At 40.4% G+C, this 22,432-nt stretch overlaps 1 protein-coding gene across 4 annotated transcripts in view; it reads left to right on the forward strand.

Moving 5' to 3' along the window:
• The window catches only part of TDRD7 (tudor domain containing 7), a 77,268-nt gene extending 58,672 nt beyond the window's left edge, over positions 1 to 18,596 (forward strand). For all 4 annotated transcript variants that reach the window (XM_023242473.2, XM_023242472.2, XM_045042640.1 and 1 more), the window contains 6 exons: positions 1,481 to 1,567; positions 7,939 to 8,073; positions 8,586 to 8,696; positions 10,507 to 11,009; positions 15,142 to 15,302; positions 18,128 to 18,596. In XM_023242473.2, coding sequence (XP_023098241.1) covers positions 1,481 to 1,567; positions 7,939 to 8,073; positions 8,586 to 8,696; positions 10,507 to 11,009; positions 15,142 to 15,302; positions 18,128 to 18,348 — 1,218 coding nt within the window. In that variant the 3' untranslated portion in view covers positions 18,349 to 18,596. The remainder of the gene's footprint in view (positions 1 to 1,480; positions 1,568 to 7,938; positions 8,074 to 8,585; positions 8,697 to 10,506; positions 11,010 to 15,141; positions 15,303 to 18,127) is intronic.
• The last annotated feature ends 3,836 nt before the right edge of the window (positions 18,597 to 22,432 follow it).

Raw genomic sequence — 22,432 nt, forward strand, 5'->3', positions numbered from 1 at the left:
TTTGTTATTTACAAGGCACAGTTGATGATGCTACGGTGCGGCCGCTGTGACTTTGTGTGCTAGAGCCAGCTGACTCCCCTGCCTCGGGCAAAGACAAAACCATGGAATCTAGGAGAAGAAAACTTGTAAAGCATCACTCCCCAAGCTCTTTATGGTCCATGAGAACCTACTGCCTTGGTAAATGTGGTTCTGTGTTTAAATTTATTAATAAGCGCCTTACCCTTTGATTCTAGTATTATTTTCTAAACCAGGATCTGAGGAGGTTTTGTTTTAAAGTTCTAAGGTGATGTTCTTACCTCTCTTAGGGTGTTACAATTGTAATCCAGAATATGCTTGGTTTTGAGTGATTAAATCCTAATGCCATGTGGGTCCTGACCCTCTTGCCCTTAGAAGTGAACCCTTCCCTCCAACCTCCCAAGCACACCAAAGTGCCTGTGGCTTTATTTGCAACATTGTAGTTTTGCTGTTTGGGTATTCGTTTGCCTTACACAGTGTAGGCTTCTTGAGGGCAGAGACAGAGCCTTGGCAGGTACTGGTAAGGACCTAATTCATTTAGGTGCTACAGTATCTAATCAAGTATCCTACATAGAATAGGTATTCTAAAATATTTGTGCTGAATCGGGTTAGACTTGTATTCAGACTACAGCCTAGAACTGAGGCATCAGATCTGTAGCTTTGTCTCTTTCTGTATTATAGATGTCTTAGCTGTATCTCAGGGTCATTGCTTAAGTTTGGTTTGCTAATCTATCTTGGAGAAATCTAAGACATCTAGAGAAGCTGACTCCAGTGACTCATTTGCATGCATGTGCTTATTATTCATGGTGGTGAAAAGTCCTCTCGATAGTCCCCAGTGCACTGGTATCCCAAATGGAGACACTGCCTTTGGGGAGAGTACAAACATTCACCCTGAATGGAGGAGACCATGACAGATCCTCAGCTTCAAGCTACAGCAAAGGGGAGGATGAAGAGGCCTGTGGTCGTGATTTGTTGCCATTTCACTGGCACTGACACCCATATTTGTGTTGATAACATTTGTTTTGGAAGTAAAAATCTCGTCTTTGAATCTAAATGTTAGAAGTTGGCAGGAAGAGGCCTTCTGGACAGCTAGCCCAACCTCACTTTCGTCCAGGCTCTTCTCCTCCTTTTTGGCAGATTCATCCTCCCTCTTCATGTTTAACTGATGGCACTCGTGCCTGGATGCATCATACTGACCTGCACACTTATGTTTGTAGACATTTTAACAGGTCTGATTTATGGGCCATGTGTGAGGAGGGAGAGTAGAAGATGCCATCAGTAATGTCTGAGAAATAAGGCAGAAGTCCCATCACCCTCGTACACACACCACAGCAGACTCCTCATGGGAAGCCTGGCGAAGTGCGGGTGCCCCAGTGAGCCTGAGCCACAGTGATGTTTTTCCGGTGGTGTAGCAATACGCTCCTTGCTAAGAGTAATAAACGTGTCACGCATTTCTGTTTTGTAGCACATGACCTCCGAGTACTTCGTTTCATTACCCTTCTGTGGGAAAGTCTGCCTCTTCCACTGCAAAGGAAAATGGTTACGAGTAGAGGTAAAAATCAGTCACTTCTTTTTTAAAGCTTATTGTGAAATATTTCAGATATACAAACAAGTTTTTTAAAAAATGGAAGAAGTACCCACATATTCATCACCACGGGAGAAATAAAACATGACCAACATGGTTGAGGCTCTATGCCTGCCTCCATTTCGTTCTGGAGGAGGGGAACTGCCCACTGCGTGTACTGTTTCTAATTCCTATGCTTTTTTATACTTTCACTGTATTTGTATTTATACGTACGAGCGTTTGCTATCTATATATTTTAATATAGAGGTAGTGGGAATACAGAAATGAAAATGTATATAGAATATTTATAGTAAAACTTAATAAAATCTAACACACAAATGCTTAAAAATATACGTAAATGGTAAAATGTATTGATGCTTCTGAAATATGTTTTTTTATTCATTATGCGGGAGATTCATCCGTGTTGATGTATGCAGCTCTCGTTCATTTGTTTTCACTGCTGTTTGACTTAACGGTGTACGAATGTGCCAACATTATCACTCCAGCACCCTGATCGTCGGTATTTAGATTTTTCCTAATTTTTTGTTATAAATGGAACCTCCTTTTATGAACCTTCCTGTGCACATCTCCCAGGGTACGTAGAAAGGAATGGAGTTTCTGGGTAGAGAGAATGCCTGTCTTCAGTTTCACTAGATGTTGTTTCATTGTTCTCTAGAGTCACCATTCTGCTGAGGGTGTAGCCCTTTGAGAGTTCTGACTTCTTGGCAGGGGTTTGGGGGGATATCTCAGATCTTCCTTCCTGCCGAGGACGGCTTTGGCTTCAGTGTTTACATGCTCCTCTATTTCCAGTCTCTAATAATTATCTTATTTTCTTGCAAGCACAGTTACAAATTTGAAAAGGGCTTTGTTATATTTTATCATATTTTTTCATATGTTTTTCAAAGGTGGGTTTTGGATTTTCGTTGTTGCTGTTTCTTTCCTTTTTTCTTTCTTTCTTCTATTTTTGATATCTAGTTTTCCCAATTGCTAAAGTGTCAAACTTGGGTTTGATTTTTTTTTCCTTTTTTGTCTTTGTTTCAGAGGTTCTTTTTTTTTTTTTTAATTTTTTTTTCAACGTTTATTTATTTTTGGGGGGACAGAGAGAGACAGAGCATGAATGGGGGCGGGGCAGAGAGAGAGGGAGACACAGAATCGGAAACAGGCTCCGAGCCATCAGCCCAGAGCCTGACGCGGGGCTCGAACTCACGGACCGCGAGGTCGTGACCTGGCTGAAGTCGGATGCTTAACCGACTGCGCCACCCAGGCGCCCCTGTTTCAGAGGTTCTTAATCTAGATACAAGAACCTCTACTTTAAGCAGTGGGGCGGGGGTTATGTGACTAAGAGTTGTATGTTTAGTTATAAACTTCAAAAACATAACTCATTCAAAAGAACATGGTATTTGAATTTTAAAGTTCTGTGCTGTTTATTGGGCACCTGAGTGGCTCAGTTGGTTAAGCTTCAGACTTCAGCTTAGGTCATGATCTCACGGTTTGTGGGTTCGAGCCCTGCGTTGGGCTTTGCGCTGACAGCTCAGAGCCTGGAGCCTGCTTCAGATTCTGTGTCTCCCTCTCTGTCTGTCCGTCCCTCCCCCCACTCACGTTTTGTCTATCTTTCTCTCAAAAATAATATAAATAAACATTTAAAAAAATTTTAGGGGCACCTGGGTGTCTCAGTCAGTTGAGTGTCCGACTTCAGCTCAGGTCATGATCTCACAGTTTGTGGGCTCGAGCCCCACGTTGGGCTCTGTGCTGACAGCTCAGAGCCTGGCGCCTGCTTCGGATTCCGTGTCTCCCTCTCTCTCTGCTCCTCCCCTGCTCACATGCTGTCTCTCTCTCAAAAATAAATAAAGATTTTTAAAAATTAAACATTTTAAAGTTCTGTGCTGTTTAGTGTATTACATATAAATGCACACATATTTGAAATAATTTCAGACTTTTAGAAAGTTGTAAAAATAGTCCCAAGAGTTCCCATATGCCTTTTACCCACTGTCTCCAGTTGTTCACGCCTTGGCATAGCCATTATCAGAACCAGCAAATCAACACTCATACAATATGATTAACTAATCTGCAGACTCTGTTGACATCCCAGATTGTCCTGCAAATATCTTCTTTCTGGTCCAGGATCCCAAGGTGTAGTTAACTGTCATGACTTCTTAGTTTCCTCCAATCTGGCAATGCTCTGGCTTTCTTTGTTATTCACCTTTTGAATAGTAGCAGCATTTTGCAGACTATGTCACTGCTTGAGTTTCTTCATGTGTAGAATCAGGTTATGCGTTTTTGGCAAAATACCTTTTCATCACATGCTCAAATACTTGAGATAAATGTCTAGTATTATTTTTGTTTTACTATCAAACTGTGAGTTGTCTGCCTTGGAGGTAGCAAAAGTATTCCTTCTCTTAGTGATACATAGAAAGTTAGGGAAGAAAGAATGATTAATGAGAAGCAGATCCTGTGTTTAAATGATGTGTTTGTTCCTGACATTGTAACTCATCTAAGCTTAACTTAGGGCCTATACCTTCTGAACTTACTCCATACATCCAGCCAACTCCACTCAGTGGTCATCACTCTTCCTGTTTCCTTCAAACACATCCCAAGTGGTCTGCCTTCACTTTCTGTGGCACCTTCCAGCCAGTTCTCAGCCACGGCTGTTTGCTGCCTGTACTCCAACAGAGCACCAGGACCTCAGCTGCACAATCCAACTAGAGTCTTCCAGGTCTTGTGTTACCAGGCCTCTTGGCTTCATCTAACAGTGTCGAAACCTGAAATACCCCTCTCACTGTAGAGAGGCTGCCATGGTATCAAATCCTCCTAATTTTCCTCATGATGTTTTAATGATTGCTTCTCCTGTTTTTTACTCCAACCTCCCCCCACCCACCACACTCCACAGTGTCACTGTCAGTGCCCCCCAAGTCCTGTCCCAGCTCACTGTTCTTCTAGGCCTCTGCATCCTTCTAGGCAATGCCGTCTCATCGATTCAGTTACCATCTCTGTCCTCATGACTCCCCAGTTTGTTTTCCAGCCCTCAGTGAGCTTCAGATTTATGCAAAAGCCAGCCTAATTGTCCATCTCGCATGGTCCTCAAACTTTGCATGTCTGAAACCAAAATTATCTTTTCCCATCCTTATCTTCCTCCTGTATCTGTATTTTGGTGGTATCTCTCTTCATGCAGCCACTGTGGCTGCTTCTTAAGAGTTATCTTGGATTCCCGAATCTTCCTCGGCCCCGGTGACATTTTGCATCTTTGTCATTTCTTGCCTAGATCACTGCAATACTATGGTTCCTCTGTCTTTGCTGTGGTCTTCCTCCAGTCACGCTCCATGCCACTAGAGTGAGTGACCCAAAACGTAAATAATAGCAAGCTATAATACTTCCAATGTTTAATGAGGCTTACTATTTCCCAGACATGAAATGGTTTTTTTTTAATTTTTTAAAGTTTATTTATTTTGAGAGAGAGAGAGAGGGAGAGAGAGAGGGAAAGCACACGCATGAGCATGGGGAGGGGCAGAGAAAGAGAAGAGAGAGAGAGTTCTAGGCAGGCTTTGTGTGCTGTCAGCACAGACCCCAATGTGACGTGGGGCTTGATCCCTTGAATGGTGAGAACATGACCCGAGCCAAAATCAAGAGTCAGACGTTTAACCAACTGAGCCACCCAGGCGTCCTAAAATGTTGTTGTTGTTTTTTTTTTTTTTTTTATAAACATGACTGATCTGACTTAATCTTCACAAAACCCTATGATCCCATTCTTACTGATGAGGAAAGTCATTCAGCTAGAAAGTGAGAGGTGAGATTAAAACCAAATCTGTCTGGGGGCGCCTGGGTGGCGCAGTCGGTTAAGCGTCCGACTTCAGCCAGGTCACGATCTCGCAGTCCGTGAGTTCGAGCCCCGCGTCGGGCTCTGGGCTGATGGCTCAGAGCCTGGAGCCTGTTTCCAATTCTGTGTCTCCCTCTCTCTCTGCCCCTCCCCCGTTCATGCTCTGTCTCTCTCTGTCCCCAAAAAAATAAACATTGAAAAAAAAAAAAACAAATCTGTCTGATTTCAAAGCCCTCACCCAGTCTTACCACCAAAAATACATGGCCTCTTACAAAGCCAACCATCTCATTCTTCTCCTCAAGACTTGGCATTGGATTCTTCTCATCTGCAGGGTAAATCCGGTTCTTTAAGACATAATGTCTGGCTCTCCAAGACCTTACCTTGCCTTTACCTTTCTCTCAGCATCATCTCCTGCCTTGCCCTGCCTCTCTCTTTACATCCCAGCATAACCAAAATGCTTGTAGTTTCCACACATAAGAAATATAAATGTCTTGCCCATCCTTTTCCCCCTCTGTTTGAAATGTTTGGATTAGCCCCTAACTAGACTCCTACCAGCCTGGTTTATTCCCATTCATCATGTAAGGCCCAGCTGAAATTGTGACATTTGTGAAATTTTAATTTATGAAAAAGGAAATACAAATGCCCAGTAAGTATGATTATTTCTTAAAAGAGCAAAAATTTATACAATTTAAATTGTAAAGCCAAAGGGGTTATTAGATAAGTCATAACATATCTGCATGATACAATTATGTAATATTAAAATGTTATAGAAGACTAATGACATGAAATATTTTTGAGACACTTAGTGAAAAGTAGCCAATTAGGAAATAGTATATACAAATAATGTTCTAGTTTTTGTAAATCTAATTCTTTATAAATGTATGAATTAAAGACTACAAGGATAATTACAATCGATTATAGATTATAAGTGATTTTTTATATCATTCTTTGAAGTATCTAAATTTTCTATGATAAAGGCATTTTACTAGCATAAGAAGAAAAAAGTACATTTTAAAGGAAAGTATCAATTTTAGGTATTCCCTCCTCCTGAAAGCTTGCCCTAACATCTGCTTCCTGGCTGGGTCAGGTACCCATTCTCTATGTTCTCATAGTACCTCATGCATAACTCTATTATTGCCCTACTACCTTATATCCTAATTATTTATTTGTGTCATCATCTCTTGTGAGACTAGGAGCTCTTTGAGATGGGGGAGTGTATGTCTCTACCCAGTTATGCCTGGCCATAATAAGCATTCAGTATATACCAACCATGCCAACATATTTTGAATAAAAGACAGTTTAGGATATTGTTGTAATACTGTTTGTGTCTATCATAATCTTAAGAGATTAAAGAATTATGCTGTTATATTAATAAAGCATTTACTGGGGCCACAGAAAAAGGCTTTACTTTTGGTATATCTGACTTCCATGCCAAGAGAAGTCCAGTTCTTTTTTTTTTTTTTTTTCAATGTTTATTTATTTTTGGGACAGAGAGAGACAGAGCATGAATGGGGGAGGGGCAGAGAGAGAGGGAGACACAGAATCGGAAACAGGCTCCAGGCTCTGAGCCATCAGCCCAGAGCCCGACGCGGGGCTCGAACTCACGGACCGCGAGATCGTGACCTGGCTGAAGTCGGACGCCTAACCGACTGTGCCACCCAGGCGCCCCGAGAAGTCCAGTTCTTAACAGTCACCATACTGAAAGCACCGGCCTTCACGAGGTGGCAGTGAGAGCAGTTGTAGGCACGAAGTCCCTGCCCAGATAACCATCGTGACGCGGCTATCTTTGGCTAAGGTTAACTATATTCAGTGACGGCAGATATCACAATGGCTTATTAAGGGAACTTACGGCATTTAAAGGTGCACCCAGAATCTTAATATCGTGATGTTGCCATTTGATCGCAGGTAATTATTACTTTGACCCTGTATGTAATTTTCCCATTTTTGAATTATTAATTTGGCTTATTTTACCTTTCTGACTTTTTGAGTTTCAATGTTTTAGTTAGGACAAATGATAAAAATTATCATTGGGCTTTCTGACAAAGCTATAAAATGCCACAATAGGTTATGATTTAAAAAGACATAGTATTTACCTACTACAAGAAATTTTCTGTGTCTGAATTCTTTGTATTCTTTCTCTCTTCATTGCTGAGACACAATGGGTTTTTTTCCTCACATTTTAATATTTTGGAGAACAGACGGCATCTTTAATCAACAGTATATAATGATGTTTCAAATTGTTTTATAAATCAGTAGTGTCCTAGAGTTGAAAGCATAGTAAACATTACCTATTTGATTTTATTGATTATTATTAGTTTGGTGATTACTATTGATTAAATGATTTAACAACTAGATGTTGACATCAGTTCTGCTCTAAAAGAATACCTATTGTAAATAGGTACATTTTTAAAATAAGAAAACTTCATTAACACTGATAGTCTTTGTTGATTTTCATATGCATTTTAGAGTTATACAAAATATAATCGCACAGAAGTGTTTTGGCCTTTTGAATGTGCTAATAAATTAGCCAACACTTGTCTCATTGCAGATCACAAACGTTCATAGCAGTCGAGCTCTTGATGTTCAATTCCTGGATTCTGGTACCGTGACATCCGTAAAAGTGTCCGAACTCAGGGAAATTCCCCCTCGGTTTCTACAAGAAATAATTGTGATACCACCTCAGGTACTATATGTTACAAGCCTGAGAGATTTTATGGAAGAGATTTGGATGTATTTGTAATCATGTTGTGAGATGCCCTCTCAGTTTTGATCTTGATAATGAGCAAAAGAAGTCCAAGTTTGTAACAAAATTGGAAATGGTCCAAATGTAATTGTTCACTGTTTTTCGCAACTTTGTGACTTGATGCACATAAGTCTCTCTGATTCCATTTCACTGTCTGTACAATGAGGTCACAACACTGGCCCATCTTGCAGAGGTATCGTAGGATAAGTATGTGAACTGCCTGGTATAAGCCCTGCTCAAATAGGAGTAAAGACAATAGAGGCGATATAAATAGAGCCAGCAACATAGTGCACGCTCCAGCTCCAGAGCTCCGATTGTCATTGTTAGCTATTGCTGTTGCTTGCTTTCTATCTTGGCAACGTGTCCGACTTACAGGAAAATAACATTGACATTACTTATAAGTACCTATTTTAAGATGGTGTGTTTGCTTTTCCATCATGTTTTCTTTCCAGGCTATAAAGTGCTGCTTAGCAGATCTTCCACAGTCTATTGGCATGTGGACACCAGATGCTGTGCTTTGGTTAAGAGATTCTGTTTTGAATTGCTCGGACTGTAGCATTAAGGTTAGTTATCCTGATACATTTGGAAAGGGAGCTGTCAGCCAGAAGGGCTCATTTGTTTTTTTGTGAAAGAATTTTGTCTTACCATAAATTGATGCTTTTATATGTGACACATTTTGGTAGTTAAGAGGTTGGTTACATGTATGATAAGATATTTCATGGTTTGATTTTTATTTAAAAATTTATCCTGTATCTCCAGTATTGTTTTTAAGCCCTTTATATAATTTTTCCAGTATTAATAAGGTAGCAGAGACAGTTCTCTGCTCCTATTTTGCTCCATGATAAGGAATTAAATTCCCAACAGAGGGACCATATATCTCTTGATAAATGTTTGTAAAGGTCATTCAAATAAGTCTTCTGTTTCTTTTTTTTTCAAAAGTATAATAGATTACAAGCAAATAATTTGATCATAATCTTGTTTCCTGCCTGTTAAAAGTTTAAACTGTTTTATTTCACTAGCTCCTATTTTTTTGTACTTTTGCATCTTTGTATCAAAACATTATTTTTATTTCCAAGTATAAAAACATAAGATATTTTTGTTTTAACTAATGAACAATGCTATTTTCTATAAGCATTAAACAGTGAAATGTCCTTGAGAAATATCTTCATGAAAATCTCCAAATTATTCTGGTTCACAGGGATTTTCCTATGTTTATACAATTACACACTTAATTACCATTTTATATTCTTCAATTGCCGTATGATAAATGAATATTGTTTTATCAACTATGTTTTAAGCTCTTAAAGCCAGAGTATTGGGTACTCAATAAAAATATTTTTTAATGGTTGATCTTTGAAATGGTACTTCTGTATCATAAATAGCAAAATAAATTAGCAGTCATTCATTCATTAGCACTTTGAAATGTTAATTAATTTAAATAGATCCATCTTGCTAGGAAAAATATTTTTAAGCAAATTACTGTAGATGGATTGCCTTGTCTCCCTGTCTGAGACCTCTGTTCCTGCCTTTCTTTCGTGGCCCTTTTTGATAAGAGATCAGTGTGGCTGGAAGTGTCTCATTTTTGTCCTTCCCAGGGTAAACCGGAGGAGCTGGTAAGAATTACCAGGCAGCCAGCCCTTTGGGACACACAGCTGTCCAGTCCCAGGTGTCAGTGTGTGGCATTCCCATATAACAGTGATCCCTCTGGCAGAAAAGAGGTAGAAAGGTAGCCAAAGGTCTCCTGGACAGAAGGGGCAAAGCTGCAGTTTTGACCTGTTCAGTGGAGCTTTTTTCCTTTTTCTCCCCTGGTTCCTCCCATGTAACTGGGGAAGGGATAAAGGGTGAGGGTAGATACTATGACCAAACAAGGCATTTAGGCCAAGGTCCCCAAGGGTATGGTGAATGTCAAAGCTTTCTCCTTCACTTCCCAGTGTGGGTGCACCAGCATAGGTAGAATGCATATGGAACACTTTTGCCATTTTTGTGATTATTTTTTATTGTTGAAGCTGGGAGATGAGCCCTTGAGGGTGCATCATACTGTTCCTTTTACTTTGAGTGTTCTTAAATGTCATCAATAAAAAGAGTTTTTACCGATGGTATGCAGACTCCATCTCAGTGATAATGACCTCTAGTGAGTTTTAAGGTATCCTCGGTTTTTAGAGGTTAATAAAGTTTTCATTTCCATAAGCCAGCTGCTGGCGTCTTGGACTTAAGAGCCTATTCACTGCTGTGGCTGTGATAGATCATTTATCTTACCTTAAATAAAATGAATTTTAGCAAGTTGGGTTCCTTGTAAAATACTGTGTTTTCATATTTAAGGTTAATATTATGGTGAACTGGGATTCCTTGAAATGCCTTGTGTGTTTTCCATAGGTTACAAAAGTGGACGAAACCAGAGGGATCTCACACATTTATTTATTCACCCCTAAGAACTTCCCTGATCCTCACCACAGTATTAATCGCCAGATTACAAATGCAGACTTGTGGAAGCATCAGAAGGATGTGTTTTTGAGTGCCATATCCAGTGGAGCTAGCTCTCCCCACAGCAAAGGCGGTGGCACCCCCATTCCAGGCACCGCTGGAGAGAATCTGAGAAAGAGCCTCACAGACGTCATCAAGAAGTCCGTGGTGGACCACACCGGCTCTTTCTCCACAGAGGAACTCCCCCCTCCCGTCCACTTGTCGAAGCCGGGGGAGCACATGGATGTGTACGTGCCTGTGGCCTGTCACCCGGGCTACTTCGTCATCCAGCCATGGCAAGAGATACATAAGCTGGAAGTTCTGATGGAGGAGATGATTCTGTATTACAGTGTGTCTGAGGAGCGCCACGTAGCCGTGGAAAAAGACCAAGTGTATGCTGCCAAAGTGGAAAACAAGTAGGTCCTTGGACAGAGCGTGTGATCCGACTACGAAAAATGTGTGGAGTGATACCAAGAGTCCTTAATCTCTGCAGGGGGACTTTGAACTGCACTTAGGGAAATTTTGAATGTGAAGCGAGACTAATGAATTGTGCAGTCTTTTAATATTTGACATGATGTCATTTATCTAAAAATCTAGTCACCATATATTAAATTCCTGTTAAATATCTAAAATGAAGGTTTAAAATGAAGGTTTTTGTTTTTCTATTAGACAAAACGTTGTTGTTTCTTTAGGAAATAATGGCTTTTTGGTTGAATAACTTTTAAATTTTAAAAACAAATACTTATTGTAGAAGATTTAGAAAAATGCAAAAATATATAAGAAAATCCTCCAACCGGACAGAACCCTTGTTAAACTATTCATGTATTTCTTCTCATTCGTTTCTACATATATTCATACAGTTGGTGTAGTATTATTAGTAAATATAATTCCACACCTACTTTTTTCACCTCACATAATCCTGTGAACATTTTTCCATGTGATAAAATGTCTTCATAAACATTTTTAAGGCTGAATAATAGTCCATCATATAGAGAAATCATAATTTACTTATCATTCTCTCTTGTTATGTAATTTTTTCTCCCAGATTTTTCACTATTCTAGATAATATTGAACATAAATCTCTGTTCACATCTCTGAGTATTTCTGAGATAGATTCCCAGAAGAAAAATTACTTGTTTAAGGATTAGAAGTTTCTTGAGGTAGGTTGTCACTTGCTCCTGGAGAGCCGTGCCACCTTCTGTATGGTGCAGCAATGCACGGTGCACTTCTCCAGCCGAGACTCACTGGTGCAGCACTTTGGTCTGTTTTTTCACATTTCCCATTTGGATCACATCCTCCTTCCCTGAAGCCCTCCAATATATTCTGGTTCCAACCCAGTGAATCCCTAGTACTCCACCCCACACAGTACAAGGTCACAAAAGTCCTGGAAAAAGGAACAACTTAGCCCTGTCCCGTCTCCTTTGCCAGCTTTCTTAGGGGAACCGACCAAGCTTATTTGATGATGACAAACACAAAGAACTGTTCTCCCACAACAAAAACAACACACACACACACACACACACACACACACACACACACACACCCCAGAACTCAGTTTAAAAGGTCAAACTGCTTATTTTATTATTTTTTTAATAAAATGCTTTGGTTCATTCTCAAGATATCAAGCATAGACATTTGTGAAAATTTTATTATTCCCATAAGAGAAAAAAACCAATTTTTAATTCTTAAGAGTGAAAAGTATCATAGCTCTCATTTTAAAAAGGATTCAGCTTGTATGTCACAAGCTTTTCACTTTCAAAAAACCATTTTTACTATGTCATGTTATTTACAACTGTAAGCATGCATGGGTTTAATTCCACACAGGAACATCATTTGCCTACGTGAGAACTCTTCACAGAATAATTTAATCACGGTTAAAACAAAACCAGTGTTAACTATTAATCTGAGGGGCAGATTGATGGTGATTAGCTGTGGGGAGATCCTACTTGAGGGCAAGAGTTTTGTGGGGCAGGAGAACCCAAACCGGAGACCTTCAGTGTGGGGTTTCAGACTCGGCCCTCCCCCAACATGGGTCCAACAGTCCTGTTCTGGGGCTGGGACTTTCACCAGCTAATTTTTTTCTAGATAATCAAGGATGTCTCATATATATAAGAACAGATTGTCCAATATTTTCTTAAACTTCATGAACTGAATCAGTGTAAAGTGTTTAGAGTTTCTATCTTGCCTGTATCACAGGACTATTTACTAAAAACCCTGGTCCCAACTCTGGTGAATTAAGACTTAGGAATTTTCAGATACACTGTTGATTGCAGCCGTTTCCAAATCCACGTTGGCTAAGAATAACCTGGGAACTTACTAAAAATGCAGATTCTCCTTCCTCACCCCAGACATCCTGAATTAGAGTCTCTGGGAGTGGAACTTCAGAATCTGTGTTTTTCACAAACTCTCCTGATGATTCACAAGCAGCCCTGCACTGAAATCGGTGAACTAGTCCAAACAGAAACCTTTAGTCAAGCTATTAGTGTTGAAAATTAAAAGCTACCGAAGGGCATGACGTGTGACATGTAAGTCTTCTGGTAGCTCTTCCCTCGCTGCTCTGTACCTTGTATTTATACACTAAAACCACCAGCATTTATACACAGACCACCAGCATTTGCCCTGTACAATTTAAAGACAGTGCTATAGGTGGAAACCAAATGATTTTTATCTCCTTTTGCACCTACACAGATTTAACAACCTGCACCAAACTGGCATTTCCACATATGAAAATTTCTCTGACATGCTTATATTTACACAGCTTATCTTCATTTTAATAATTATCATAATTATTATATAATAACGATGGCGGCTACCATTTGCCAAGCACCTATTGTGTGCCAAGTAATGTACTAGGCACTTTATATATATTATTTCTGCAAGTGAGTTAAAATTAAATACTACACATGAGATAATTGAGGCTCAGAGAGGTTTAATAGGAGCCCAAGGTGACATAGCTGGAACATATCCTGGGGGTGGGGTGGGGGGATGCCAGCCTAAGTCTGTTGGTTCCCAAAACTCACATACTTACTGTGATATCTTTTTGCGCCTCCCTGTTGTGACTCATGGATTATCGCTTGCTGCACTTTGGGCTTGCTTCTGCCTTCAGAAACAGGTTTCTGGAGTTTCCTCCCCAAACCCCCAATCACTAGTGTCCAAAGTTGGCCTCTTCATAGCTTTCTTACTATAGTTTACCCCATAGCAGCGGTGTGGGTTTCCTGTACCCATTCTCCACTGGCGTGCTGGAGAATCCATCCAGCCTAGCCAGCTCCCAGCCCAGCAGTGTATTGCAGTGAAAGGCCTGCTGTTGCACTGGGCTTGTGGCTTATAGCTAATAAATCTGTTTCAGAGGATGGCTGAGTCCACTATCCATGGCAGAGCCTGACTCATACCTTGCAGGGGCAGAGGCTATCTCCATAGGTACTTACCTTTTAGATGTTACAAACAACTTCCTTTCCTTAGTGTGATGATACTCTTCAATCACGTAGTCAACACTAAAGAACTTTTTTTTTTTTAAAGTTTATTTACTCATTTATTTAGAGAGAGAGAATCCAAAGCAAGCTCTGTGCTGTCAGCTCAGAGCCAGAGCCCAGCTTAGGGCTGGATCCCATGAACCCGTGAGATCATGACCTGAATTGTAATCAAGAGTTGGACACTTAACTGACTGAGCCACCCAGGCACCCGAAGACTGTAGGACTTTAATATGGTCCTTCATATCTTAACTTTGAAGTCTAAGCTTTTCTAATTGTAATGATGATGCATGTAGGCCCAGAGGAGAAAAGTATATTCATGTGAATTTCTGACTGGCACCTTGAACTCCAGATCAGAAACCATGTTCTTCTTCCCCCCTACTCTCCTATCTTTTCCAGGCTCTTTATTCTAGGCAGTGGGTTGGACTTTGTGTTTTGTTTTATTTTGTTTTTTAATGTCCTCACTCGGCATAACTAAAATTGTCACCTTTGCATTCAAAATGTTTTGTAATCTCTTCCCACACCCTCTTCCCCATCTGGTTTTCTTTTCCATTCCTTCACACATTCTGCCTTCTAGCTCTACTGTGGTGTTTGCTCTGCTCCCAGCTGTCATGCCCTGTAGAATCTTCTGTGCTTTTTCTTTTCATGCATGTCTTCAGCCAGGCCTGGTTCCAGTTACTCCCTCTTCCCATCTTTTACATACATACCCTGTCCCAGACCTGACCTTTGTCTCCCTGTCAGAGTGGAGGGATCTCCTTGCCTTGTCCTGATCAGCCTCCATCTGTTTGATTCTGCTTAGTGGTGGTTGCTAGTTTATGTGTCGGTCTCCTGTAGCAGCTCCCTGAGGCCTGTGAATGGGTGTTGAGCGAAGAAATACCACCAAGTAAGCTGGTGGCAAAGCAGAGAATAGTAACCTTTGGAGTAAGAAGAAGCAATCTCTTTAAAACCTCAATGACAGTACAGTTTTATATTTTGATAAACATCTTTCGCATTAATTTTTTAATCATAAATTGTTACCCTTAAAGCATATGTCAACTTTGTGTATTTTTTTTTCTTCCTTTTTAATCCAATGCACATCTAGGTGGCACAGGGTGCTTTTAAAAGGAATCCTGACCAATGGATTGGTGTCTGTGTATGAGCTGGACTACGGCAAGCACGAGCTAGTCAACATAAGAAAAGTACAGCCGTTAGTGGACATGTTCAGAAAGCTGCCATTCCAAGCAGTCACAGCTCAACTTGCAGGTAATTTCTGTGGATCTTGAACTCAAGTCACAACATGGTTTATATTGTCCTTTTGTCATGGGCACTTAGGGAGTACAGAGTCACTGGCCTATTGAGTTAACTTTTTTTTTTTCCAAACAACTTCCTGACCATAATAGAAATAATTTGTAATGATCTGTCACAGACATGCCTTTCCACTATATCTGCTGTTTCTATTTTTCCGTATTTCTCTCTGTCTGTGGTCTCACATATGGGTATATTTCTAAAGCTGTAGTCAGGACAGGTATGGTCTTGCATGCTGCTTTCTTCATTTTTAGCATTTTTTTCCTAATTACTTTTTAAGTGTTTGTTTGATGGTCTTCATAATGATTTTTTTAATGTTTATTTATTTTTGAGAGAGAGGGACAGAGCATAAGTGGGGGAGAGGCAGGAAGAGAGGGAGACACAGAATCCAAAGCAGGCTCCAGGCTCTGGGCTGTCAGCATAGAGTCCAATGCAGGGCTCAGACTCACGAACCTCAAGACCATGACCTGAACCAAAGTTGGATGTTCAACCAACTGAGCCACCCAGGCACCCCTGTAATGATTTTTAATAGCTGCAAAAGATTTGATTTAATCGTTATTTCCCTTTTGTTGAGCATTTAGGTTATTTATACTTTTATTGTAGCATTAGGAAAAAACCTGCAGCTGTGTATACTAGCCAAAACAAACAAAAACAATGAAACAACATAAACGACCAATAGGAGGAGCACATTGCTCAGCTAATATTTGACAACTTATTGTATATATTATAATACAAATGCATAATGGGTTTCCACAATTATAAAACATCCTAGGTCATAGAATATGACCATGTTTATGGCCAGGTGAGTTTCCAGTTGCATTGTAATTAACAGCATGCAAGTATGTGATTTTACTACATTCATACACCCTATTGACTATTATTATTAAAATCTGAGGATGTAAATTAGCAGGTGTACAGGGACACTTTAAAATACTGTCCAGTTAGAGTTTTGTGACAGCAGTGCAAATGCTGGTGGCTCTTCTGTGCATCCCCCCAGTACATAGCACGTGTACTTAAGTGAAGCTTTGCGCAGAGGTCCAGCAACATTAGCAGAGGGTGTGGGGGCGAAAAAGGCAGGGGGATGCAGACCTCCAGCCATCTAGGACTGTCTGTGTCCTGCTCTGCTGGGATATGGGGGTCGTGACCACATGGTGCCACCCATTCAGCACAGTAGCGGAAGTGATCTCAGAAACGAAAGGAAGTGTGTATATACATTTTTCTTTTAATTTTTGACCAGCTTTTGTTGGAGATATCTATATCTATATATACCGTTATTTTGAAGTATTTTTCAGTTTCTTTCTTTGTGTTTCCTGCTAGATTTCACAGGAAACTCCCATGATAGTTAGATATGAACCAAAAACAGCATTTTGCAGACAAGCATGTCTACCACTGATCTGCTTTGAACTCAGACCTCTAAATAGTTTCTTCAGATTTAATGATTGCATTTTTTTTTAATTTTCACTTTTGGATGTTCAGGTCTTGCTAACATAAGCATGACAGTCAAACTGTCCAGAGAGGGAGTCTCTGTGAGGAACAAGTACATGGCACCATCATCCCCATCGCCAGCACCTTGGCTGATTGTCACTGGGGCTTACTATGGGCAAAGGTCTCCATCGGCCACTCCATTTCACTGACTTTTCCCACACACTAGGAGGGTTAGGTACTGTTAACTATCGCTGTTAAAGGTTGGGAAACAGCAGGTTGGGGACTACTCTAGGCTTCTCTTGTTCTCAGAGAACTTAGCCCACCTCACTATATGGATAGCAGGTCTGTTAAATGATGTGTGAAACTCCCAGATCTCCATCACTACAGGGCACTGTGTATAGTTTCTCGAATCTAGTATATGTGCACTTAATTCATGTTAGTTTACTAGTATTTTCTGAAAAACACATACTCTCTCAATTTCATTTTAAAACCTAATTTTGAATTCTCTAACTTGAGCCCTCAAAAGTCGTAGGGACTTTAGAAATACATGGGATTTACAATTCATCTGGTCCAACCAGTTTATTTTCTGATAGACTGAGACCTGAGAGACCAGATGATTTGCCCAAATCCCATACCACTTGACAGAGGAAGAGCTGGGAATGGTAATTAGGTCTCTAGACTTTCAATCCAGTGCTTTTGCCATGGTATTATATATAATTTTTAAAAATCAGTATACTCTAAGTATATTAATTCTCTTTCTCCTTCTCATCCTTCACTACATCTGGTTCATCAGGAAAAAAAATCTGTAAATAAGAGGTGTAGCACTGATATCATTGATATTTTATTTTATTTGAGTGCAGTTGACAACAATGTTACAGATCCTGTTGATATTTTAGTCCCCTTGGGTATCCCCATTATCCATTTAAATCTACCTATACTTTATATAGGGAAATGGGCAGTGGTTATTATAACTTCACTTTTTTTTTTAGATTAAAAAAATTTATTTAATGTCTACACCCCAAGGGGGGCTCAAACTCATGACCCTGAAGTCACACACTCTTCTGACTAAGCCAGCCAGGTGCCCCTATAACTTCATTTTATAACACAGCAGTAAATCTCCATGAAACTTGTGTCTGTAGGTGAAGGTTTACAGAAATAACCCCATTCACAATAGGAGAACTATGATAAGCTGGACTGTTTTAAGATTAGTGGGTAACTCTTTGGTTTGGTTTTTTAATTAGGCAAGTCTAACCTGGTACGTTTCAGCTACTTTGGAACTAACAGTTTTCCATTATTATGGATCAAAGAAAGGTGCATCTGACACTCACTGATCCTTGTACTCCTTGTCTTTCTCGTAGGGGTGAAGTGCAACCAGTGGTCTGAGGAGGCTTCGATGGTATTTCGAAATCATGTGGAGAAGAAACCTCTGGTGGCACTGGTTCAGACAGTTATAGAAAACGCCAACCCTTGGGACCGGAAAGTAGTGGTCTATTTAGTGGACACATCATTGCCAGACACAGATATCTGGATTCATGATTTTATGTCAGAGTATCTGGTAGAGCTTTCAAAAGTTAATTAATCACTGCTTCTGAGACCTTGACAACTAATTCAGATTTTTTTTTAGCAATAACAAAATGTAGTAGGCTTAAAAAAAGGAAATCTTATCTCTGCTACAGGGCTCTGACTGCTGTGGGGATTGAAAAGAATATGCTTCTGTTTGATGAAAGATATTTAACAAGTTTTGTTTTAACAGAGTTGACTTTTCAAAGAAAATTGCACTTGAATTATTACTGTAATATTAGAATAAAATGTTTATCAATATAAAAACTGACTACCTTATAATTTCTAGGCTTTATGATCGTAAGATGAAGGATTTCCCTTTGTATTCATGTCTTCTTTATGGTGCTGGGTTCCTTTATAGTTAGATTGTGAGAATTTATGACTTAACCCTGGCGCAGTGGTCTATCCCAAAGCCAATTGTGTGAGGATGATCTTGAGTCTTTAGCACATTAGCATTGCTAGTGGTGCTGTAGAGAAGCAGCCCAGATGAACCTCAAAGCATATTCCTCACCCCAAGTCTTGAGTGGCATATCACTACCCAGAGTGTCTACACCTTCCACAGTCTCCCTACCCAGCCTCATTGTCCATGGCTCCTCAACCAGCCACACTGCACCTGTCTGGCTCCCTGTACACCCAGGACTATTGATATTCTACAGCAAGCCTTGCTCCCCTCCTAACCATGCTTATTCTGTTCCCTGAGCCTGCCCATCCTTCACCCCCCACCATTTTTGTTTGCCAGTATCCTCCGTGACATCCCGGGCTGACCATGAAGCCTTCCCTGGTACCCCTCCTACCCTGTTGCATTTGGAGTACGCCTCTCTTTGTATCAAGACCTCACTGAGCTTTGTAGTATATAACAAGTTGTCTGCGCACCCGTCTCCCCAGCTAGATTGTGAGCTCCTTGAAGGAGGAAGGGGTCTTACTCATCTCTTTGATGACATACTGGTAAATGTTTGACAATTGGTTCTGATGGGTGTGGGCCGGGAATGAGCCTTGATTCACAGTATCTGACGATTCCCATGTTGTAAATACCTCCACCATTGTTGAGTTCCAGCTAACAATGTGACATCACTGAATGTGGAGCTGGGAAAAGACACCCCAGCAGCTCCTGTGAGCCCGTACAATGGACTTCAGAACATACCACTGTCTGCGTACTCCACAACAGACAGAATGATCTCTTGAACACATCAGGCACCCATTATGTCCTTGCTAATTGATGGGCAGGATGGCTTGACAGAGGGATAGGTGGAGGCCTTATCAGTGGTCCAAAGATGATGGGGGAAGGCCCTGGACTAAGAGAGGAGCAATGAGAATCAAGAAAAAAATTAAAGGCCTTTTGAAGTTTTTAATTAGAATTATTAGAACTGACATTTTAGATCCGAAAGACAGGAAAAAGAAAGTGTCAAAAAGTGAAGCCAAGTTGTACGGTCTGAGAGGCTAGGATGATGACCCTTATTCCATTTGGGAAACTGAAATTTTTTGTTTTAAACATACTGAGTTTAGAGGCCACTGGGTGACTCAGTCGGTTGAGCGCCCCACCTCACTTCAGGTCATGGTCTCGCCGTTCCTGAGTTCGATCCCCGCATCAGGCTCTGTGCTGACAGCTCAGAGCCTGGAGCCTGCTTCAGATCCTGTGTCTCCTTCTCTCTGCCCCTCCCCTGCTCATGCTCTGTGTGTCTCTCTCCCTCTCTCTCTGTCTCTCTCTCTGTCTCTCTCTGTCTCTCTCATAAATAAGTAACAAACATTAAAAAAAATTTAAACATACTGAGTTAAGGGACTAGATCACTGTGTGAGGATATGCATAACCTATTAGAAATGTGGAGTCTTCACAGGGGAGAAGGCCAGGCTGGAGATAAACATTCTTAAACTCATTTGCTTATTTTTATTTGAGAAAATATAGGAAAAGTGAGAGCAGAAAGAAGGTAAAGACCAGATATTTGAAGTTTTTCATGTAAAACATGTTGAAATTATCTTTCTAGCTTTTTAAAATTCATATTTAATAAAAAAAGTGATTCAAAATTGAGGAATGCTTACACCACTGATTTAAACATTGATGATAAAATCAGAATATCCTGACACAAAGATTTAAGTGAAACAAAGTAGTATGAATGTATTTTATAATGGTTTCTTTCCCCAACAAAAACAACAAAAATCCTCAAATTGCCTACAGATTAAGAAGAGGTGGGTTCTGTTTCAATGACTTTAGAAAGGCTTCCATTATTTTTTAAAATAGAGCAATTGTGTTGTTGATGTAAGTGAAAAATTAATCTGGTGCTAGGGCAATTTGACAAACAATGAAGCTTGGCCCCTGCCTCATACCATATTCAAAGTCAATTCCAGGTGGATTCAAAGCCTAAACGTGAGAGCCTAATGAGGGAAGATAACACAGGAAAGTACCCTGATAATCCAGGAGTAGGAAAGATGTCCTAAACAGGACAAAGTGCTAACACTAAAGGCAAATACTGATATACTAGACTATGTTAAAATGAAGAACACCGGTTTGTCAAAAGGCATTATTATGATGGTGTAAAGGCAAAGCACACAACGGAGGAATATTTGTATTTGGAACATATTCAATAAACAGAAGACTATCCAGAAACAAAATGGCAATAAATTTGAACATTTTACAAAGAGGAAATCCAACTGGCCAATCAACATGAAAAGGCCCTCAACCCACGGAAATCAAATTTCAGTGAGATCCTAATACTCCTACCAAAACTGGGAAAATGTTTCAACTTTCGTTAATTTCAATTATTGAAGATGTTTGCACTTGTGCTGGAGGATGCCAGTAAAGAATGTTCACAGCAGCACTATTGGCAATAGCTAAAACCTAGAGACAGATGTCCATTAATAGTAAAATGGATTAAAAAAAAACTGTGCTGTATTCATGCAATGGAAACCTCTAAGGTAATAAAAGTAAACAAACTACAGCCACGTGAAACCACACAGGTTAATCTCACAGGGTGGAATTGAGCAAATGAAGACAAAGTGTGGAGGAAAGCAGGCAAGGAAGTGATTACCGTAAGAGTAATCTTAAACTTCCTTAAGTGATCATTTTAGGAGGAAGCTGGAACCCAGGACCCAGAGGGTTGGCTTCTGGGCTGCTGCTGGCAACGTTGTTTCTTGCAACAAGTGTTCAATGTGATAAAAATTTTTGAACCTGCACACTTAGGATGTATGTACTTTTCTTAAATGTTTGATTCCGCAACAAAAGGGCTTAAAATAAAAATAATCTGAAATATTAAATCATTGCTTCATTTAAAAATGCATGGCACATATTCCTTGAAAAGAGCATTCTCTTACAGCTGTGAGAGTTTTGTAATGTAGAAATATATTTTCATGGAAAACAAGAGTCACAAAAACAAAAACGAATGTTTCTCATTAGTAATCTATACACCAGGAGTAAAAAGAGTTATATTAGGGTCTACCCCACCAGAAACTTTCCCATAACAATTGCACACGGTACCTTCTGTCCACACAAATTCTTTTTTATGAACCATTTAAAAAATTAAAACAAAGTTTCTATTTGGGTTTAAGTGGTTTGTTCTGAAAAACGTACTAGCCTTTTAAGAAAGTGGGACTTTTTTTTTTTTTTTTTTTTTTGTATTTTAAATCGGTATTTTGGACACTCCATTCCAAGTACAGAGAGAATGCATTCGACTCTTTTAGAACTATTTGTTCACAAAATGATCGTTATTAAAGCTGAGGCTCCTGCCAGACCTGGCTGGGCTGCCGGTGAGATGGGACAGGTGGTTGCTGTAGTCAAAAGAGGTAAAGGTGCAACAGCTGGCTGGCAGGCTTTGCTCCATCCAAAGACCTGCCGGTTCTTACATCTCAGACGCCACAGGAATGAAAATCCACCCACTTAGTTCCAGATAACTCCACTGCTGCTTAAACTCCTTATGGTACAGCTGGGGAAATAGAGACTCAGACTCACGATTATCCACACCCCCCCTGTCCAAGGAAGGATCCCAGCTTCCCGGCGGCCCGGCCCCTTTGCCCCGCGCTGCCCCCAGCGGGCGTCGCTCCCTGGCCGGGGACGGCGCGCGGAGGCCCGGCGCCCCCGAGCGGAGGGAGAGGGCGGCGGGCGGGGCGGGGCGCGG

Source organism: Felis catus, chromosome D4 (assembly GCF_018350175.1).
Source record: "Felis catus isolate Fca126 chromosome D4, F.catus_Fca126_mat1.0, whole genome shotgun sequence".
Classification (NCBI taxonomy): Eukaryota; Metazoa; Chordata; class Mammalia; order Carnivora; family Felidae; genus Felis; species Felis catus.